Below are 23,040 nucleotides of genomic sequence, written 5' to 3'. Positions count from 1 at the left end.
ATACTTTTTAAATGTTCATTAAAAGATAGAAACAACTTTGCAGTGCTAAATTAAACTAATTTTTTTATAAAAATATAGTTCATTCAATAACAAAGACTTTAGTCCAAGTTTCAAACCTTGTATAATATTTATAAAAATTCAATGAATTTTCATCAAAATTTCAATCTTTTTATTCGAATGTCCAGAATTTTTCTGAAAATGCAGAGTAAAAAGTTTGAAATGCTGATCAAAAATTTCGGATTTTTTATATATTATATTTGGTGCAAAGTTTGGAACTTTAAGTGTATATTTTGTTTGCTGTAGTATGGACTATTTTTGTACAAAAAAACAAAAATATCTATATCATAATTTTCAATATTGAATAAATCTCAAGATAAATAAAATGTTTAAAAATCTTTTTCAGTTTATTTCTTATAATACTCAAACCTTCAAACAAAACTATTTTTAGAATATATAATTGACGACAATGTCGAAAATATTTAGATCACTTAGCATGGAATGGTTTTTCTATTGAGTGAGCCGTTTGGCCGTCAAAAAGATTTGCTCGCGTTAGATGCCGCATAATTTCACAATCGCAAAACGCAAAAAATGGCTCGTGCGGATTGGTGCAAAGAAATGTTGAACATTTGAGCAAACGTATGCAAAAGTGTATTCGGCTTCCGGAACAATATTTTTTTCTTAAAACTTAAGGGGGGAAGTCCATGTAAAATTAAAAAAAAAAAAATCGATTGTTTTTCGATATTTCGAAAGTATAGTATCTTAAGAATAGACTGTGAAATTTTCATGCGGAAATTCCTAATATTATAGCTTCTATAGTCCAATAACTATGTAGAGAGTGGTCCGCGCGCTCCTGTACAAACTTTAGACTCAATTATCTCGAAGCTGTATTTTTGAAAAATGCTCATGTTGTAACTCAGAAAGGTATCGAGCGATTTGTTTGACGTTTGGTGAGGCCTTTCTGTACATTACTATCGGAGGATAAACCTAAAATGTCAGATATTTCGCGATCATAAATGACTTTTTGGGGGTTAAAAATGTCAATAAAATAGCCCTAAATTCTGACTTTTTTTCAAAGGCTTATTTTATAATTGATTTTATACTTGTTTTTTAATTTTATAGGTTCATCCTTTCCGTTAATATTTTATAAAAAAAAAACCAATTTCATTTTTTTGTTTCAGATCGATAAATTAAGAGTAAGAAATGATCCTGAGCCGCCATTTTGGAAAAAAGTAAAAAAAAAATTTTTGTACTCTCGAAAGGTTAAATAAAGTTGTGTTAAAGCTTTAAAATAATATAATCATTTCATTACCTTTAAAAATATGTTTAAAAAATGACCGATTTTGAGGCTTCTACATGGACTTCCCTGGACTTAAGTAGCAAACCTTCTATAATATTTAGTAACTGTTTAGATGGCAACTTTAGCGTTTCCATGGCTTTTAAGTCTTTATTCAAGTTTGTTAGCTGAACGCGATAAGTCCTAGAACGCGTGGTATGAAGTTCCAGCTTAAATGCGCCCCTTCATTGGCGGCAGAGAAGACTACATACACGCACGCATCGAGCAAATATTATAAACGAATTTAGAGTGTAAAATAGGAAGGTAAATATCGATTGGCCGCCATGTTCAACAGACTTGGCTCCGTGCGATGCGGGTATCCAGCTTAAGCACATTGACGCGGCAAAACAATAGCTTTGAAATGAAATACATTTTCATGATCGAATGGGAACTTTTTTTGTGGCAAATTCTAGGGAGGAGTTTGACTGAATTCACCTACATTCTACTATACTTATGATAAGTCAAATATTTATACCGTTATATGAAGCGTTTTATAATTATAGCCACTTGTGGTGAAGTTAACAGTCTCAGTTTTCTTTATTGCGCTTTTTACGTCGTTTAATGGGTCAAAAGCATTAGCTGAGCATTTAATTAATACCAACAACTTGTACAAAACATGTGAAACGTAAGGCAGGGAATACTGAAGTGGTCTACATCTGATAATTAAGTAAATTAAAAAGTTATTAAAAAATTAGGAGTGCGCTTCAAAAATTAACAACACTTATAAATATTCTCAACACTTAATAGGCTATGAAACATTAAATCATGTAAATATTTATGTTTATGGTAACATTTGAGCAAATCGTATTTGATTTCAGCTATTAGAATGATTGATTAACGAGTCAGCAGCATTTGAGTTTTTTGTCAAAACCCTTCAAAGTGATAATAAATGGTGTGAAGAGCCATTTAAAGATATGATAAAATATTGATGATGTGCCAAGTGCCAATTTGAAAGTGCTCGAGCAAAGCAAACAAACAACAATCAAACAAAATATTAAAAAAAAGTTAATAGATAAAGACCATCGTAAATATTTACCTTGATATCAAATGGACTTTGCAGGCAACTTATTGCGTTTAAGTAGTAGTAACTTACTAAGGTAATGCCACATAAATACTTTGCAGTTACGTGAACGTTCACATTTATTGCAAGAATATCCGATGTGTGTTGGTAAGTTTGTGTATCTGTATGTTACCTAGTGGGCTGAGTTGCAATAAAATGTGATAAAACGATTGAAGTGACAATGACATTGATGGATTGATACATTATTGAGCTGGCGCAGACACATACATGCAAACATTACACTTCTTGCTCGAGAGAGAATGTACATTTGTCTCTCCGTGTAAACAAGTGTGTGTGTGTGTGTCTATGTTCAAATGCATTGAAAGTACTTTCAATCTCCACTGGCAGGTGTTAAATGTCTAAAACTAACCGTACTATCCACTGCCCTTCCTTCTTCGCTTGTTTGCTTTCCCACTTCTGAAGGCATTTCAAATGTATCAAAATTGCATTGGAAAATGTCAAGCCAGCTCAGCTGATACCGAGTGTACACACAATATAAAAAATTTGATTAAATTAATTTTGTAATGCAATTCCCGATTCAAATATGAATTAAACAAAAAGGTGCGCTCATCAGGATCAAATGCAAATATGGTTAATTTTAGAATGTTCATTCAATGCAGCTGAATTTTTGTATGCAATAAAACCTTTATGAGCTTTCGATTCTAAATTTGCATTTATTATTAAGTTAAAGAATTTTTAACTGATTGTTTGCGTGTGCAAAAATACTTTTAAATTGAACTGTATTTGATTAAGATGATTGGGCACTTATTTCGAAAAACTTAAAGGTTATTTGTTTCACTATTTACGAGCACTTTTGTGCTGCTATTTACCTAATTGAAGGTAAATAGAAATTCCTTACGCAGTGTAATTTTATTATTTCGCAAGGGGCGTCAAACCGATTAACAAAATCGGAAAGAAAATATAGAAATATATTTTTAAGCTGTTATTGTTATTCAAGACAATACCCTCAAAGCACATAGTGAGTAGACCATTTTTGCGAAACAAAGTTTTGCTGTACTCTCAGCAATTTTAAAAATGTTTCAAAGTTTTCTCATTTTGGTCATAGAAATTCTTATATTCCGCGTAAAAAGTGTTATAAATCGATTTCTGATAGAAAAAGTATTGTTGTGGCTTAATTCGACTGGGATCATTTTTGTGAACCCTTTTATCCTCCTAATAGGTCTGTCACAATGGGTACGGTACGTCCGTTGCGGCAGTGCAATTCACTGACGTAACGTGTAAAACGTATCGTAGTGCCACAATGAAAGCAATGCCGCATTTAAACCAAACACAGATGTTTTTGATGCCCTTTTTTGTACTTTGGTACTTCAATTTTTTGGGTCAATTTGACCTCTTTTTAAGGAAAGCTCGAACATTTTTCTAAAGAAAACGATCAATATAAGCGATTGCTAATAATTGATATAAATACTCCAATATTTGTACAACTATGTATAGGAACCAGCATTAACAACGATAACAATGTCAGCCTTGAAATCCAAAGTAGAATCTCTCTTACCAACAAGTGCTACTTTGGACTAAGTAGGCAATTCAGTAGTAAAGTCCTCTCTCGACGAACAAAACTTACACTCTACAAGACTCTCATCATGCCCGTCCTAACGTATGGCGCAGAAGCGTGGACGTTGACAACATCCAATGAAGCGACGCTTGGAGTGTTTGAGAAAAAGATTCTGCGGAAGATTTTTGGACCTTTGCACGTTGGCAACGGCGAATATCGAAGGCGATGGAACGATGAGCTGAATGAGCTTTACGACGACATAGATATAGCGCAGCGAATAAAGATCCAGCGGCTACGTTGGCTGGGTCATATCGTCCGAATATATACAAACGCTCTGGCTCTGAAAGTAGTCGATGTGGTACCAGCTGGTGGTAGTAGAGGAAGAGGAAGGCCTCCTCTGCGTTGGAAACATCAGGTTGAGAAGGACTTGGCTTTACTTGGTGTGTCCAATCGGCGCCGGTTAGCACGAGAAAGAAACGACTGGCGCGCTTTGTTAAACTCGGCCAAAATTCGCATTGATTTTTGACTTTTTTTTCACTTGCGCATTTTCAACCGTTAAGAGAAATAACCTTTTCTATTATTTGATGTTTCAAACCGTTAGATAATATTTTTATTGCGCGTCGCAATGATGGGAATTGGTTATCAGAAGCGTGTGATTTGCTGCACTGGATAGTTTGCCTCGAATATTGTAAATCAAAAACCCAAAAACAAGTCCGGAATAAGCGTAAACTACACATAAAATTAGCGTTAAAAAAGTTTAGAAAACTATTTGTAATCACTTTGAATGATCGGGTGGTGATATCATTAAATTTCAGTTGTTTGAATAAGAATTGCTTAACGATTTAACAACGATTTATATATTTACAGTCCAATTCTGTGCGCTTGACAAATTAACAAGCATTTTACAAATATCAAAGATTTTTACTGAGCTCAAGGCGTTACGCTTTGGTATTCGATGTAAAACTTGATAGAGTCAAGAGCGCTGCGCTGTACTGTGGTAGACAATTTAATGTAAACAGCCATCAGCTTTTTAGTGCAACGAAGTGACATATTGTGCTAAATGGGATCTTCAACAACGTACATTTGTAAGTATTTCAGATTTTGTTCATTATTTATTCTGAAGTAATAATTTAATATTAACGATTAACGCGTGAACTGAAAGTTTTGAACAAACACGCCTTGCTTACAGAAAATGGGTCACTGGAATACCGCAAGTGCTTTAAATATTATATTTGCCTCATTCTCCTCTTCATTTACTGGCAACAATAAAAGTAGGAGATCTTCTTCCATTTTCACAAACAAGTTCATTTAACTTCGCTGCATATTAAAATGGTTTAAGAATCTATTCTAATTTGCTTAGAGCTTTTTGCATTGCGATAGTTAAACAAGAAAAGAGTTTTTTATAATTGAGAGAAAATACCAAAGTCTTCATAAATATGCAATTCAGCTTACTAAGCAAGAATTTATCAAATGCAGACTTGGTTTCTGTGAGAGGACCATTCGGATCTCAGCCAACTGGCGATTCGAAAAATCAAATAATAGTAGACCATCAGGGAACAGGGTTTTCAGAAGAAATAAGCGCAGCGGCAGAGTTGAAAACATGGCAGATGTGCTGGTAGGAGTATGGATTTTAGATCCATGTGGTATCACAAAGGGCTCAGGCCCAGCTCGGTCCTATTTGTGCTGTCGGAAATGTCAGCATTTACTTCAACTTAACCCTAACCTATCATACAAGTATAACAAACTTAAATCAGTTCCACAAAAGTATTATTTGCAAAACAAACAATTGATCTGCTTGAAAAGAATGCCACAGCAGCTTGTTTTCAATTTAACAACGTTATGGCTTAATTTAGAAAAATAATCACTTAATTCGTGAATTGGTTTTCTTTTCGAGCTCATAAAAAGTAGTGAGTTTTTCACCAGTGTTTGAAAACGTGCTTAACTCGTATAACTCATCGCCTTTTACGAGTATTACAACGTGAGGCGGGGTGGAAACTACAGGGTGGTTCATCTAGTGTTTGGAATATAATTCTGTCATAAGTATTTTTTAATCAGTTCATTTTTTATTGGAAAGAGTAAACCTTGCCATTAAGTATTAGTTATTTTTGCCTAACATTTTTGCGCAAATTGTTTAAAACTGCTTTATGATCGATCTTTAGCGCCTAGGCGATGCTACGATATTTAACATGCCGGTCAACTTCGATTATTTCGGCCTCAACGGAATCAACGAAGCCAAAATTGCACGTAATTAGCCATTACGGTCCCGGCACCATGAACAGCATTCACAATTTCAGCGGCCTGGTTTGTATTTCGCCTTTATCAAAGAAAAACTGTAAATTGAATTTTCTCTTTGTTGACTTCCATTGTTAACACCCTGTTACTCACAACTGAATGGCACAAACAAAAAACAGCAAAAGAATTTGTTTAGTGTGAAATACCACCTTGACAACGAGCATAAAATTTAAATTGTTTGATCGATACTTTACGAGATTCGATCACTACATCCATCTGCCGAGAAAATATTGGATTTCTTTGTTCCCCAACCATATTTGCATGTGGAACGCTCCTGAGACAAACAAGTGCATGACGTGTCTCAAACGTCAAATGTACCCAAGGGGTTAAGTCTTAATGTCGTTAGTGTGCACGAAAATCGTGTTGGTAAAATTTTGATACAAATAAATTACCGGCCGCCGTTGTCGAATGGGTTGGTGCGTGACGACCATTCGGAATTCAGAGAAAGAACGTAGGTTCGAGTCTCGGTGAAAGATCAAAATGAAGAAAAAGTGTTTTTCTAACAGCGGTCGCCCCTCGGCAGGCAATGGAAAAGCTCCGAGGGTATTTCTGCCATGAAAAAGCTCCTCATAAAAAAAATATCTGCCGTTCGGTGTCGGCTTGAAACTGTAGGTCCCCCCAAACATCAAGACGCACACCACAAATAGGGGGAGGAGCTCGGCCAAACATCCAAAAAAGGGTGTACCCGCCAATTATATATATATATATAAGTTACCGTATGCCGATTCACCATCAGAATGTGCAAAGGGTGGAAAGGTGGTGTCAAAAAATCAACACTTCAAATTCCAAACACGTGGTGTACCACCCTGTATTTTGCATTTTCTATGAATTGACGCGCGTAAATGACTCCGGTTGCATCTTCGGTGTGCATTGATCAACAACACACAATAATGACGTGTATGGCAAATCTGTCGACTTCTGACAGAACAACATAAATCGACTTAGCTTTTTCTACTTGTGTAGAAGTAAATTTAATATTTATACTATTAATCTTTCCCAAACGAAGGATTAGAACCTAATTTAATAAAAATTTATTTCAAGTTTTAAATCGGTTTATATAAGAATTGTAGGTTTAGGTTTAATGGTTTAAAGCCAAAAAGTGCTATAACCATTTACCGCCATTTCATCAAAAGACTACAGATATGAGCATACATATGTATGTATATGCATGTAAACGCGTAAATACTAATAGCTGTGCCCAGTTATAATAGTAAATCAACATATTGGCAATTGGCATTTTCAATGAATCCACCATTTAATCAATGAAGACTTGTTGTGTAAGCTACGGCTAGCTAACCAAATGGGTTTTTTCTACTGACAGAAAAGCGTTTTCGCAGTAAAATTGAGTTAACTCTTACGCAGCAGGGGGAAAATTAATTGCAACTCGTTTTCTGGTTCTCCTTATACTCGCATGAGGAGGATTTTCGAATTTGAATTCATCGGAAATGTCAGTGTTTTTAGTTTACATATTTTATGACTTATTTGCTATAATAATTTCTAATAAAAAAATTCAAATTATTACGAAAAAATAGCTCTTAATCGTTGGAGTGATCATCACATTTTTTTTTCCTTTTCAATTTGCTAATTTGTCTGATTATCTACGTGTGGATGAGTGGCGAGTAATGGAAACGTGCGTTTGATTAGTTTGCCGCCGTATTCAGCGAAAGAAATCTCCCGCGTTGCACTGCCTTTGAGCAAATCACAAACTTTGGTGTTGTAGTAGTCACGTGACGGTACTGGCGAGCAGTGCACAGAAAACATGTTTGCTAATTATAGTGCACGTATGTATGTGTGTATGTTCGATATCTGGATATTGTTTTTGCGCTTAAAGTTAATAGTCATTTGTGAAATTAGCATTGATAAAACGAGAATTCTAGACATACATGACAAATGCTCTAAATGGCCACATGGCTTACTGAGTAATCAGTAATCAAAATTTTGAAAAGTTTCAGTGGAAATGTTAAATTATCAAAAAATTTTCCAGTGTCCCAGTTGCTGTGCAGTTTAGTGGAATGGCCAAATAAAGGAAACAAGTATTCAAGTGTATCAATGAGTTTGTAAACTTATGTAAATCCCCTAATGCGTATACACACTAACGGAAATGTGGTTTCCAAATATACATACATATATTAATTTTTTTTTTTCAAAAATTTTCCACAAAGCGCGTAAGTGAATCGACGCAGATTTACACATTTATTTATGTATGTATGCATGTGCATTTAAATATAATATGAACACTTAAGTTTATGTGCTTTTTAATTGGCAACCTTTCTCTTTCCAAAAAGCTGTTGAACATCTTTGAAAAATCCGCTTTTGACGCACTGATTAAGCGCTTTGGGTCAATATCCACGAAATTTAAAGGAAACTCAAATTTAACAATTCTAGTGAGTCATCATAACGGCATTTTATATTTATATTTTTAATTTGATTTGAAATTAAATATTGGGTGTCCCACTAATACTGCCTACCTTGAAGTTAGTTAAATTTTTTGCGTCGGTTTTGCAGTACTATTGGGCCGTTTCGGTAACGTAAAACCGAATGTCGCGAATTCGGATTCAACAACCCCAAAAACGTATATATCATTTTTTTAGTTTTTTACGGTAAGTATTCTATGTTTGACCTTGAACTGGCCTTCAATTTGGGTCAAATTGCAATGCAAAGACAAACGGACAATAAATTCGGATTCAGCAACCCTAAAAACGTATAAATCTTCTTATTTTAATCTCACCCTTTAATTGGGGTTGGAAATTTGTGTACTTGCTCCGATAATTTTTTGTTTTAAAAGTTTTTCTGAATTTGTCATAAAGAACCCCTATTTGATTTAATAAAAAAATTAAATTCGAGCCTAGACAATCTCTTCAAAAATCATTTACGAGAATTTAAAAAACAAAAAAATATTAAAATCGGTCGAAACTTGCCTTATCTATGATTTTTGAACAAAATTGGGCGAAAAATCCCCATTGTGTGTCGTGGGAACGTCGGTATTCGAAAATGCGTTTCATGAATTTTGATTTTCTTTAATTTTTCGAATACCGAGAAAGCCTTAAGAAGTTACAGCGGACAATTCTAAATGACTAACGTCTGCGTTGGCGTTCCCATATTGTACTCATGGACGCTGATGGGTTGAGAAGGAAACAAGACCCCCGTGAACACAATGGTGCGACCATCTTTAAGAGATCTGCATTTGATATGAATAACTGGTAACTATATATTTGCCAAGGGGTGGAACTGGAAGCAGTTGGCGAAGTTTGCTGGTCAGTTGCAGTTTCCACATAACAAAAACAAAATTTAATATAATCTATCTGGTTAGACAGACACCTCTCTTAAGCGAACACATCCCATAAGCAGACACTTTTTTCAGTACATACAAAAAAGAATTTTTATACATTTTTTCTCTTGAGTGGACCACCCACCCATAACATATTACGGGGGTGCCTTTTATATTTCGGGATTTGGCAACCCTGGTGTTGCAATCTGGCAACTGGCAGCTGTATCGCAAAGTTTGACATTTTTTGGCTTTTACGTACTCAGAACGTTTTGAAATACCAGCGCTATATGTGTGTTGTTTACAGTAACTTAAAAGATTCATCTCGGTCCAAAAATGGTATTAAATCGTGAACATTTTCGTGCGATTATTTTTTACAACTTTCGACGTGGATTAACTCAGCAACATTGCATGGATGAACTTAATTCATTTTTTGGCGATGAAGCTCCATCAATGACCAGTGTTTATCGATGGTATGGTGAATTCAATCGTGGTCCTAGTTCACTCTAAGACGAATTTCGTGAAGGTCGTCCAAAATCAGTTGTTGTTCCGAAAACCATTGATGCTGTGCGCGAACTGATATTGCAAGATCGTCAAGTGACCTATCGTGAGATTGAGACAATCTTTGGCATTAGTGGGACCAGCATACATTCAATATTGCATAAACATTTGACTGTCAAAAAAATTTGTTCGCGTTGGATCCCACACAATTTGTCAATCGCTCAAAAAAAGCTCGTGTCGATTGGTCGAAGGAAATGCTCAAAAAATACGATCGCGGGGCTTCTAAACACGTCTATGACATCGTGACGTGACAGGTGATGATACATGGATTTACGCGTATGAGCCCGAAAGTAAACAGCAGTCGACTGTATGGGTGTTTCAAGATGAGCCAAATCCAACAAAAGTTGTTCCCGCACGAAGCACTTCCAAGCAAATGGTCGCCTGTTTTTTCGGAAAAACTGGACATGTCGCAACCGTACCACTAGAACAACGCAGAACAGTAAATTCTGAGTGGTACACAACAATTTGTTTGCCAGTTGTCCTCCAAGAAATTAGGAAAACCAATCGCCAAAGACGGATCACTCTTCACTAGAACAATGCGAGCTCTCACACATCGGCTCAAACAACTGCATTTTTGAGCACCCAAAACATCGAATTAATGGGTCATCCGCCGTATAGTCCTGACTTGGCACCGAATGACTTCTTTTTATTCCCGTACGTAAAAAACAAACTGAGAGGTCAACGTTTTTCGACACCTGAAGAAGCGGTTGCGGCATTCAGAATGCATGTTTTGGAGGTACCTCATTCAGAGTGGCAAAAGTCTTTCGACAATTATTCGACAAACAATAAAGTGATTTTCTTCGATGATTAAAATTTGTTTTTGTTCTCTAATCCCGACATATAAAAGGCACCCCTCGTATTAACTTTTTTTACACTTTTCTCATAAGCGGACAAATTTTTCAGTCCCTTAAATGTCCGCTTAAGAGAGAGTACACTATATCTAAAAATGTTCGGCAACTTTTGTGAGCAAAGATATTTATTTAAATATTTATTTATTAGTTAAAACAAATTTTTATATTTTTTCAGCCATTTTTCAGGTAAAGTCGTTATCCCAGAATTTTTTCATTTGATTCGTTTTTAGCAGGTTTCAACAGAGTTTCACAAGTACCGAAACACATGAGATCGGGACTATATTGTGAATGCTTCAAGACTTGCTAACCGAAACCGAGCTCACTCCCTCATCAGCCCCATAATGAAAAAGGCACGTGATCTGAAGTTACCACAATTGAATAGGATGGAATTTGCTGCCGTTTGAAAAGCTTTAATTCGCTCCTCTTCATACATTAAACTCACTTGCCATAAACATTTAATTCACTATAAAAATAATTCGATTTCGGTCTGTTTAAGCAGAGCTTCGCAGATGGAAATCCAGCTCTTTAAACTTTTTTTCAATTGTTTGGTGATGGATATCTAGTCCCTTTGCGATGTGATGAGTCAAGACTATTTATGTACCGATATGTCTCACATTTTTCTATGAATTCATTGACTTTTCCAGAGATTAATTCCCGTAAAAAATCAGCATGAGTCATATTGAAACGCAAAAAACCTAACACTAAGTATTTAATTGCAATCTACAAAATATCGCTTTTAATATTGCGTTTTATTACCAGATGCAATGTATACAAATAGAGATATCCGAGTTTGCTACTGAATTGTTAAGGCTACCCAATTGTATGTTGGGTCCGATCACTTGCGAAAGTGCGATTGTGAAAGTTTTTAGCTATCATTCGCGCTCCTTTGAAACATTTTTATGAATTTAATTAAATGATAAGTACCACAACAACAATGGTTAGACTCTTAAAACAAACCCCGCCGGTTCTTGCTCATTTCATACAGATAAAAAAAACGGGCAAAAGTGATTATAAACATTTATAATAAAATTTTAAAATATTACTGTTATGTATGACTAACTAATTAAAATTTATTTCGTATGCCTTTGAACCCAAATACTCGTATCAGTAGTGAAATTGTTTTATTGACAGAAAATTCATTGATTCTACTCATTTCAGCAGGGATTCTATATTTTCAGAAAGATGAGTCAGTGATAGTGAAGACATAAAGTGCTTAAGCTACTTTGATCAAATCGAAAAACAGCCTTTATGTTACTTGTCCACTTAACAATCGTTATTCTTCCAAATCTATTTTTGCCTATTGCAATGCATTCCAACAAAGTTTATGGCTTCGTTGTTAAAATTCTAAAGGGCAGTTCAAGCAGGAAATAAATTTGAAATGGAGTTATTTTGATTGAACGCAGAATGTCAGCAATTCTCAATCGGCTTATGAAATAGCTAATCGAAAGCACACTCTACTTGCTTGTGATAAAAGGGCTCGATGCCAATTTTCTGGCAAAGATCCAATCAGTCGTAGGTGGCGCAACACACCATAGCTACCTGATGATGTCGCTTCAATTCCCATCAGATTAATACGGGTGATTACCACTGGCTGTATTCAGGTCGTTACTGGATCATAGATACTTAACAGTAGACACCGAGCTATAAAAGTTGAGATAAATCTATTTCGGAGCCTCTACGAAATTCATTCACTTCTATAGGTTCTATTAATATGTGAAACGGTAGTGACAGGTTACCCTTATGCGAATACATTTATACCTACAGACCAGCACTGTAGGCAAGGGCGTAAAGTTAAAATACCACACCAAGCCTACCAGGGATTGTGACTTTCAAGGATTTATTCAACTGGCAAATATTACAGCTGCTTAAAGCGACAGAGCCTGAAATACCTCATATGGAGCTCCAGCTCCATACATACCTATAAATTTTCTGATTGCAGCTAACTGTATTATTACGCCTCACTTCTCTCTGAGCTGGACCTTGAGTATTTTTCCCCAACCAGCTGTTCATCAGTTACGCGAAAGTTATTGGCAAACTAATTCGAAAAATTATTCCAGCAACGAGTTCGCAGCAGAAGATCCAGTTTTTGGAAATGTTTTGCGGCACATCTGATAATATTTACACGCTTTCATACATATATAGAGGAAGTAGAAATAACTTTGAAATCGTTAATCATCGCAAGCTTAGCCACGTAATAAAGATGAACAATAAAGTTTCATTCCTTTCAACAAATTTCCGGATACTTTTAAAACAAAAAAAAATTTAAAAACGTGTTTTGAGTAAATCTTTTGGCAAATTCTTAAATTAAAAGGAGAATCAATTTGTTTCTCAGATTTTATTGTAGCAAATGACAGATAAAATTTTAAATGCTATTTTTCTTCGCTGATTTTATCTGTTGTAAAAAATCTGTATTTGCATCTGTCAAAAAACAATAACAGAGTAAAACGGAGGTACTTTTTGACAAAAAAAAAAATATTTTCATGGAGTTAATAAATAGATAATAAATTTTCCGCTTTTCAACTTTTCTATATTTCACAATTATTGTAGTTTTAGTTTTATTGTTCGATTTCGCATGCACTAAGTCATTTTTTCACTTGAACAAATATGGAATCGCAGGCACTCAACCAAATTAACATTTGGATTTTTATTTATTTACAACAGCTCAAATTTTATACTTTCATTATTTATTTATTTTGCTTAGCTCGCTTCAAACATTTGCCTTTCTTCTTGCTTGACAGAATGAACTTTGCGCGTTTTTACGGAAGAGACCTACTCACTAATTTCATTCCTGGTGATGGCATGCTTAGCTTTGATGACTATTTAGATTCCGAAAGCGGTGTTGCCCAGTCAGAAGACCTGTTATAATCGCCGAAAGTGATAACGGTAGTTATCAGATGAAGACAATGTCCCAATAACTTAAAATTGCCATAATCAAAGGACAACGGTGGCGAAAAAATGTGTTTCGAATTTTGGCGCAGCCGCTCTCAGCTTGAAGCGCACCATATCGACAACTTAAACGTATTTTTACCAAAACCACATTTTTCAGTATTGTTGAGCTCATAATTCAAACCAATCCCAATAGATTGACTTAAAAGTTTGCGCAAAATTAATCATTCTCTTTTTCCATAACTTTTTTGCAAAATAAAAGAAAACATTATTTTAAGTGATGGAAAGCTTTATTTTTACTTTTATGCGCTTCTTTGCTTGTTTGTTTGTATACTTTTAATTCACAAAAATTATAAATCTTCCATAGCGTGATTATTTCTGCGCCAGCTTCTATATTCACCATTGCGTACTGCATGGAAGTGAGGATGAATTTTTGCGTTGCATTACATAGTTCTTTATATAAAAAAATTGTGCACGATTTTATTTTTTTAAAGGCGCAATTTTCCCAAAACTCGGTATATGAAAAAAACCTAAGTATTTTTTAGGTAAATTTCTGTAAATTAAAAATCATAAGTGCCAAATCATTTTCATGCATATTACTATGAAGAAAGCAATTTGTACAGCTTGTAATATCTACTATAGGGACTTTTTCCAGTTAATTGATTTATTTAATTGAAAATTGAATTATCTCGTTGAAAGAAATTCGCATTGAAAACCCTTAAAAGTGCAATTTAAATTTCTATAAATTTTGTACACTCAGCGTGCAGTGTTTGGCGTCAGTGTTTTAAGAAAATATTGTTATCTGTTGTTGCAATTGACGTCTATTTATTTTTCCAGCTAAGGCTTTAGACGCACACGTATACATGCGTGTGTATGTACGTAAACTGGAAAACTTACAAACTTAAACAAACCTCTCAAGAACACCACATCACATAACTTTGTTGGCACAATTTTTATTTATGAAAAATTTGTATTAAAAATATTGCGTTCTTTATGATTTATTTGGCGTAAGAGGACATATACCTGTAAAATTTCGAAAACAATTTTTTTTTTCATAAAATATTAATATAATCCTTTAAGAATATGTCAAAAAGTATTTCTTGTATTATAGATCGTCAACCGTGACGACTCTATTCTTTGCGTTCGAGCGCTGGTAGAGGTTGAATTTTCATGTATTCAAACTTTAGACTCGTTTTTCTCAAAACTATATTTTTTGAATTGGCGTACACGATAACTCGAAAAGTTATTGACCGATCTCCGTGAAATTTTGCACACATTTTTTTCATGATATTACTTTCTATGTGAATTTACAGGTTTTTGAAAATAATAATTTGAAATAATTTTTTTGAAGGAAAAATAGTAGGAAAATCCGCCCCAAAACTCCTTTTTTTTAAGCATTTTTTTCCCATTTGCTTGGGTTTTTGTATTCAGGTCACTGACGCCGATGCTACAATGCCCGCCGATTAAGAAGCCCCGCTGCGACCTTCCTGGAAGAATTGAGTGTACATCCCCCATTTTCAATGAATAAATAAAAAAAATTTTATATTATTTTAATATATAAATAAACTGTATGCCAATTTTGAAAAAAATATATTGACTTCTTCATTTTAAATAATTTTAATGAAAATCAGAAAAAATATGATCGTTTACAGGTATCTGTCCCCTGAATATAAAGTGATTTATAAGTTTTACAATATTATACTAACATTTTTAGTTTTCTTGCGTGTCGGTGAACGTAAATTGTTGAGACTTAGACGCGACGCGCTCAGAATCAGCTCATCGAAACTCTTTGACAACTTCATACTGAGTGTGGTGCGTTCGGCGCACCGCCGTTAAATTAAATGCAAAGTAAACCAGAAACAGTAGAAATTCTTGTATATTTAGACACCAATCAAAAAGTGTCAAAAGTGTCACAAATTTTATGTTGATTATCGCGCGAGATGTGGATGGAGGGTAAACGATGAGCGCGCGCTGAGATCTTCACTTACGATTTGTGCGATTAAAAAGTAGATAATTAACAACACAAAAACAACACCACTCTTCAGTTGATAGCCCACATTTTATTTAATTGATTGATATCCGTAAAATTAAATATTCATGCATTTATTTGCACAGTTATATATGTATGAATATGTGTGTAGGCGAACATGCGTATGTGGCTGTGTCGACATTTTCGTAAATATTAGTTTGTTTGTTTTGATGGTAAGAATGCGATTCCGTTGTCACTCCGTTTAATTTATGATTTAATTTATTACTACATTTAATTCTCAGTTTTTACATTTGCGATAATTTTCCACAGAAGGAGTAGTTTTAAAGATAAATAAAAAGGCTTTCGAGTAAAGAGAATATCACAGATGAATTATGAGTTAAAATTGTTTATTGTAATTATTATTTAAATTTTTTTTTACACAAATTTCACTACATATTTATGATGGATGCTTTATGCATTCGATGCATTCAGTCTTAATCAGCAATCAGATCAGCTATTATCAAAAACCCAAGTAAGGCACAGAAAAGTAAAAAATAAAAAACGGGAAACAAAGTCGAAACGTTGTTGGCAATACACGCACGCGTAGCGTTCCGCTTGTAAAGAACTATTGTCAAGAATCTCGCGTAAACCGAAAACAGTAGGGCGCGTTTCTTCTTGACTGCTTGTCTATTAACTTGGCCTTTTGCTCAACGACTGACAATGAATATTTCAACACCCGACGAATTCACGTCTGATATCAACGTTTGATAAAGATGAAGAAGAGATGCGCTTCTTTATTTTGTTTTTGCTTCGTTCGCCAATCGTTAAACAAGCATAAAGCGTCAAGAGTAGGTTTCCAGGGAGAGAAGTTGTTTGTTGTTGCTTAGTTGCTTTAGACAGTGATGAGGCTTTGCATGTGCTTAAAATTCTTGATAACAGGCGGGTAGTTCGAAAAATAGTTGCACTGTTGAAAAGAAAACAAAAAAATATTCGAGAAAAAGTATTTAACTTTTCACTGTTACATAAAATCGATGCCTTGTCATTTTTCCTGGATACTTCTTGTTCCCTCCAAGGAGAGGGATTTTGATTTATTTTCCTGAATCGATACCACATTTTTTTGGTTATACGAGTAGTCGCAGTATACTGGGGTACATTGGACGAAGACTTAATGGCTGCATATTAAATAATTCAACACCCTGACGATAAATCTTTGGAGTTTTGTCTAACTTTGCTAGTAATTTTGTGGTCCTTGGTTTACATACAGTAAATATTTTGTTTTAATCCAAGAACATTTCAAAACAATAAACAATTCCACCCTCCGAAATAACCAATACTATTATATGTAGAGGTATAAGTATTCTTGCAATTTTGTAGTGTATTTTATGAGTCGCGGAGAATGAGAAAGCAGATAAACTCGCAAAGGACGCATTAATCCCGTTTGTAGCAACGCTTTGTAGAGCCGGCAAGTGTACTCAGAAGTGGCGGATAATCAATTTTCTACAGACTTTAACGGAAACCATTGAGTAAAGTTAAGAGGAAAGGAATGATTGTTCAAGATGGATATGGAAGAGAAGCGGCCACTAACCCACTCGCTGCACGTAAATTCGATGTGTTCGATGTCGAAAAAAAATGGGGTCGAATGAGGCGAATGAGTTGGTGCCGACTCCCAACGGCAGATATATTTATGAGGATCTTTTTCATGGCAGAAATACACTCGGAGGTTTGCCATTGCCTGCCGAAGGCGACCGCTATTAGAAAAAACTTTTTTCTTAGTTTGGTGTTTCACGGACATTCGAACCTACGTTCTCTTCGAATTCCGAATGGTAGTCACGCAACGACCCGTTCGGCTACGGCGGCCGCATCCTGTTATGATTATTATCGCAAAAAATGTATTCTGTAGAGAGAGCCATAGTACTCGTATAGTAAATTTTGGTAAACCGCTTGGTGGCATATCAAAAATTTATAAAATTTATTTCTAAATGCTCCAAGGGAACTACTCTCATTTCTTTGTATTACAGGGTCTACAAGATGCTAACCGCTTTTTTCTATACAAGGCCTTGCGATGAAACTACCAGTATAGGGTTCTCTGAGGTCATATTGAAATAACTAATCGGGAAATTTTCTAACATCAGACTCTCTGGATAAGGTGCGACAGCACGGGAAACCTAATCTTGTAAAAGAAAACGAAAAACCACGGACGCAAGCCCAAGGTGTTATAGGTATAACCTAAATTATAATTATTGAAGTAGCTTTATGAAGGCGCAAGTTTTAACTTCTCACCCTTACATAAGAGTAACACACTCAAGTTGATTTCATAATATGGAAAGGGACACAATTAGGATCGCTGTTCTTTTCTTTGTTCGTCATCGAATCGTTTTGGCTGGTTTATCTCTGCAGGTAGCAGCGGAATTAGTTGAGGAGAGAAGTTTTTTATCAGAATTTTAGAGAATCGAACTCCTATCAAGCGCAACTATTTTTTAGCCCATATTTGCCATTCACCACACTGTGCAATGATTTCTAAGACGTAACGTTGCGTTGTTGGCGTTCGTGTAATATGATACGGAAAAATGTTCGTACCAGCGCTGCGTCCATCCATTCAACTAAGGGCGACGGCAGGTAAGAGAGTCGATGATGGGTTGCGGATGAGTGCAGGGCATTAAGTCAAGTGGCGCTGTATGGGAAATTCTAAGTCGACGACGCGAATAGCCAGTATCAGTTAGGTATTTTGCGGGCGCACGCAAAGCAAACAGAAGTGAAGAATTGCCGCGTGAAAAAGTAAACAACATTCGAAACATCCATACATACGTGCATATATATATATATATGAAGGTGTGTAAGCGCACACTAATAATGTGCAGAAATTGCAATAAGCGGCAACCACTGTTTTATAACAACAAAAACAACAACAATAACAATAAGAGCAGTGCTTATATCGACTGTGCGTTCGTGCAACTTTTGACCAGCACCACCAGCACCACCAACACCTCCACCCCTCTAATGACAATTTGATTGACGCTGCCGCCGTTGGTGAGCAAATAGTTGTGATTGGTGTCGGTGCGTCAATTAAGCCAACTAAAATGGCGCAGCCACAGTTTATAGTAATGACAATGCGATCGCGTTCAAGTGAATGCTCGCGTCGACGCGGAAAAGTAAGCAAACGCTACGGTTATTTGCACCCGGGTGCATTGCCTATGGGAATGAAAGCATTTAGAAGTTGGCTCGCATGTACAAAATTCATTAATTCAACCTTCGACATTTGGCGTAATGCATTTGAACTTTTGTGGCGATAAACGATTTGCTTTTAATTACTTGCATCTTTGAAAATTACAAATGCAATTCGATCAAGATTAACATCCACAACGCGTACGGCTTCCTTATAAATCGATACTTAAGATAAGTAGCAGATAAATCACATTTTTTTGTTTTTCTTAATTTTATACGCGACCGTATTTCTATTTATAACACAATCACTACAACAACAAAGCACATATCAAACACATTACATGCTTTTCATTGAGACGCACTGGATCGACGAACCGCTGCGGACTGACCAAAGTATGGTCTGGCTGTCGTTTGGTCGACAAATCGCATTTCTATACAAATAACAACCAAATAATAACAACTTTAATAACAGTGATCACAACGATTACGCCGAGCAGTAAATGCTATGATGATAATAGCCGCATAGCGAGCGTTAAAGCACCTAAATAAGAAACGTTTGTTGCGCATGCGCCGTTTGGCCGGTCCGATACGTCGTAGCTGGGTGGTGCGCGCGCGATGACTGCGGCCCAAAAACGTTTGGTCAGTTTGAAGTGCTGGTCAACAAGCCCAAGAAAATCGTCACTGCAGCAGCACCAGCAATGAGAGAGAGCCAAGTAAGAGTGGATGCTGTGGTTAGGCGCTGAGGTGAATTAACTGCTGACGGCGGGCGGGGATTCCAAAACCTCAGCTCGAGCCATTCAACGCTTGCTTGCAGCTTTTCACTGCATCTTTAATCGTTGGAAGTTAAAAATATTTTTGCTTTTGGTTTTTTTTTTGTTACTTAGTGCATCAGAGTCGAATGTTGAGCGTCTCTTTAACGATGTCTAAGAACGATGACGATTGAGGCAAATGTAGTTTTGGCTCTAGCACGATTTTCCATTTAAGTTAATGTCTTTTAATCTCAATGGCTAATATGAAGTAATGTGTTGGGGTCTTACATGCTTTAACCCTCATTTAACGGACATTTTTTTGGTTTTTTTTTTGTATAAAAAAGAAAAGTCCACCCTTCTAATACTTTTCAAAATAGGTAAACTGCTTCATAAGGGAATGGGCTCAGGCGTGGAAGATTACAGGCAGTCTTACTGTTAATGAAAGCCACGAGACCAATATTACGAAGATTATTCAATAAAAATCCAGAACAAAAAGAAAAAAATCAAAATTTCTTAGCGCAAATCAGCTCTGTTTTCCAAATCCACTGTATGGTTCCACGAAATAACTTAATGGACAACAGTTGTGAAATATGGAGGGTAGCATCCAAGCAGATACCTCTTTTCAAGACTTTCTGAAATCTTACTTTTAAGACGGCTTCGAAAGTTGGAAAATCACTTGGAAGTGTTTAAAGTTAGAAGGTAGAAGCTTAGTAGTTAGGTTAGGTTGACCTGGTTGACTTGCAGTCAAGCATTGACCGGTTCAGTCCATAGCGGTACTAGATGGAGCTCATAATTATGATTTTCAAATAGTCCACGCGCATGGTGCCTGTTTCTACTGCGAATTTAAGGAGACATTTCCAACTCACTGCTGATATGTTTACCAATCCGTCAAACTGTGGTGCGCTCAAATATTTTAAACGTGCTTGAATAACGCAGGTCATACGCAAAGAGGATGCCTTAGAGTTAGAAGAAGATCATATTGAAAAATTATAAGAAATAACCAAAATAATTAATTTTTCTATATTTTGCTAAGAACTTACTGAACGACCGTCTCATTCAATGCTTCACAATATACGAGTAACTGCTTTTGAAGTGGCGGTTTCCGAACGTAATACAAAACCTTGAACTGACTGTATTGTAATCAAATATTTACGTGAAAGTGGCATCATAAAGACTCCTCTTTGCTGGTTCCCTCCGAAGTTTTCCTCAGGATAGTTGGTGCATTTAAAAATTATGTAAAATAATTTTAGTTGGTAAAGCGAATGAGTAGAGACCTTAGGGTTGAAACGATTTTATCCTATTCTCAAACTTTAAATGGGTAAGAACTTCATCTTTCTTGATATGAAGGTTATGATGTAATGTACCCGGTGGGCCAGTTTTGGTAAGCAGAACTGACGCTGCTACCAGTACCCTGAAATTCTAGAGAGCTCATTCGAGTTCGGAAAATCTTGCTGGGCATTCTATTAAGTTCTTTTAGTGGGAGTGTAGTAACCTCGCTGTGTAGATGTTGTAAAGGGGGCAATTATTACTACTTTTGATCGATGACGCATGCTGGGGTTGGCGGGTATTTTCACTCTTAAAAAAGTTAAAAAAGCTTTAAATGTTTAGCAAAAACGGCAAAGACAAAGGTAAATTAATACTCCCAATAACTTTCATTTATTGGCATTAACTTGTTGACATTTGATGATTCAATCAAGGGTTAAGTTTGTTTTGATCACGAGTATTGCCATCATTAAATTTTATGCTCAGAAAATATGTGACGGTAAAGTATTTTACGGCAACAATGACCAAATTAAACTGTTAAGCCTGCATGCAGCGATTTTGCCATGTGGCAAAGATTATAAAAGAGTCATGAAAAAAGTACAAGGTGAAAGTTCACTTTCATACCATAAGGGTTAGGAAAATTGAAAAAAAATGTGTGACTAAAATGTTGACGTAAAACAGAAAAGCAACTAAGTATTAACATAAATACGAAGACAGAATGAAAAAGGCGGATTAATTTTATTTACAAACCTATCAACTTGACTTCGGAAATCTTTTAAGTTCTTTAAAAATATTCTTATGAATGCGAAATGATTTTAAAACTTCGATTATAACGGTTCATTGCATTCTAAAAACATATTCATATGTATGGGATTACTCGTAGTTAGTGGAAAATCGAATGTGGTTTGTGTTTTTTGTTCTAATAGAATATTGTATGAATGTATGTGCGTACATAAGTAGCTGCTTTGTTTAAATAAAACACGAAAATAATTAATGCGCGTGTCATTAACTTGTAAAAAAGGTTAAAAATGCAAATACAAATCAACAAATATTTTTATTAATTAAAGGGGAACTGTTTGCAAGATTCATTATACAAAGAAAACCAGAATTGTTTCCTAATGTAGGTACGTCAGAGAGAATACTACTTGTACGGTCAATTGGTCTCGCACGTTTCTCAATGAAATTGTAAAAAAAGGACAATCAACAAACAAATTAAAAAGGTGCACTGTCACAATAGGAGATGAGAGACCGGAGTGAAACACACATCACAATGCTAACACCAGTTGGTTTTTTTTGATAGGTTGTATTCCAAAGACTTTTATTGATTACACTGGTTTACACATAATTTATGATTTTTTCCCCCAAGGACCAGATCATCCAATTCCTATGGAAGATCGGTCGCTAAGTCTGGAAACCCACATATCGATGGTTTTCGAGAAAAGCGACACAACTCAAAATTAACTCAAATTCGGAGTTCTGCCGTTAAAAGCAAAAATTAACTACAGAGTTTATATATTTTTATCTGGAAAAGCGTCATAAGCGAATCTTTTGTCAGGTGATCGAATTGGCGCGTCAATTATCTAGAAAACTGACCCACCTCAGTATTTTGTATTTTTGAATTATGTCACTTTTCTCGAAAACCATCGATATAGTAATTTTTTTGGTTGATTAAAAACAAAATAATAATAATTTGTTACCCAGAAAAGCATCTAATGAAATCACAAATTTAAATTTAAGTATGGTATTTTTTTCTGATATTAATAACTTATACATCTATACATCTATTGGATGATTTTCTAAGTCTTTAATATTTTCTAGATATGTTGGGATAAGAAATTGGGAATTTTGTTTTTTCGAAATTCATATTTTTTGCAATAAATTATAAATAAAAAATTGTCATATTATTGCAAAAACATTTTTTTTTCATTTTATTGGGCATGGGAATAAATTTCCGCCTTCGTAAAAGAGGTGTCGCTGCTGATACTATTTTTGTATTCGCTTTAGTAATATACCGGTGATTTGAAGGTGTATATGTGAGGTCTCGATCGCAGTAGTTGACATTCGTTTGAAGCGTAAAGATCCTTTTTTATCTGACATCAAAAATGTCTACGTTCGTCCCGAACAGTATTTGCG

At 35.4% G+C, this 23,040-nt stretch overlaps 1 protein-coding gene across 8 annotated transcripts in view; it reads right to left on the bottom strand.

Annotated features, from left to right (window-relative positions):
- LOC129243422 (kinase D-interacting substrate of 220 kDa B) overlaps positions 1 to 23,040 on the bottom strand; it is a 74,446-nt gene that overhangs the window by 19,000 nt on the left and 32,406 nt on the right. The window contains exon 1 of one of the 8 annotated variants that reach the window (XM_054880403.1): positions 15,471 to 16,034. The exons of the other annotated variants lie outside the window; for them this stretch is intronic. Within the exon in view, the coding sequence (XP_054736378.1) occupies positions 15,471 to 15,566 (96 nt within the window). The 5' untranslated portion in view covers positions 15,567 to 16,034. Of the gene's footprint in view, positions 1 to 15,470; positions 16,035 to 23,040 lie in introns of those variants that run through there. 8 annotated transcript variants of the gene reach the window in all.

This window comes from Anastrepha obliqua, chromosome 4, assembly GCF_027943255.1.
Source record: "Anastrepha obliqua isolate idAnaObli1 chromosome 4, idAnaObli1_1.0, whole genome shotgun sequence".
NCBI lineage: Eukaryota > Metazoa > Arthropoda > Insecta > Diptera > Tephritidae > Anastrepha > Anastrepha obliqua.
The sequence above is the reverse complement of the archived record's forward strand: the minus strand, read 5'-3'. Positions and strand labels throughout refer to the sequence as shown.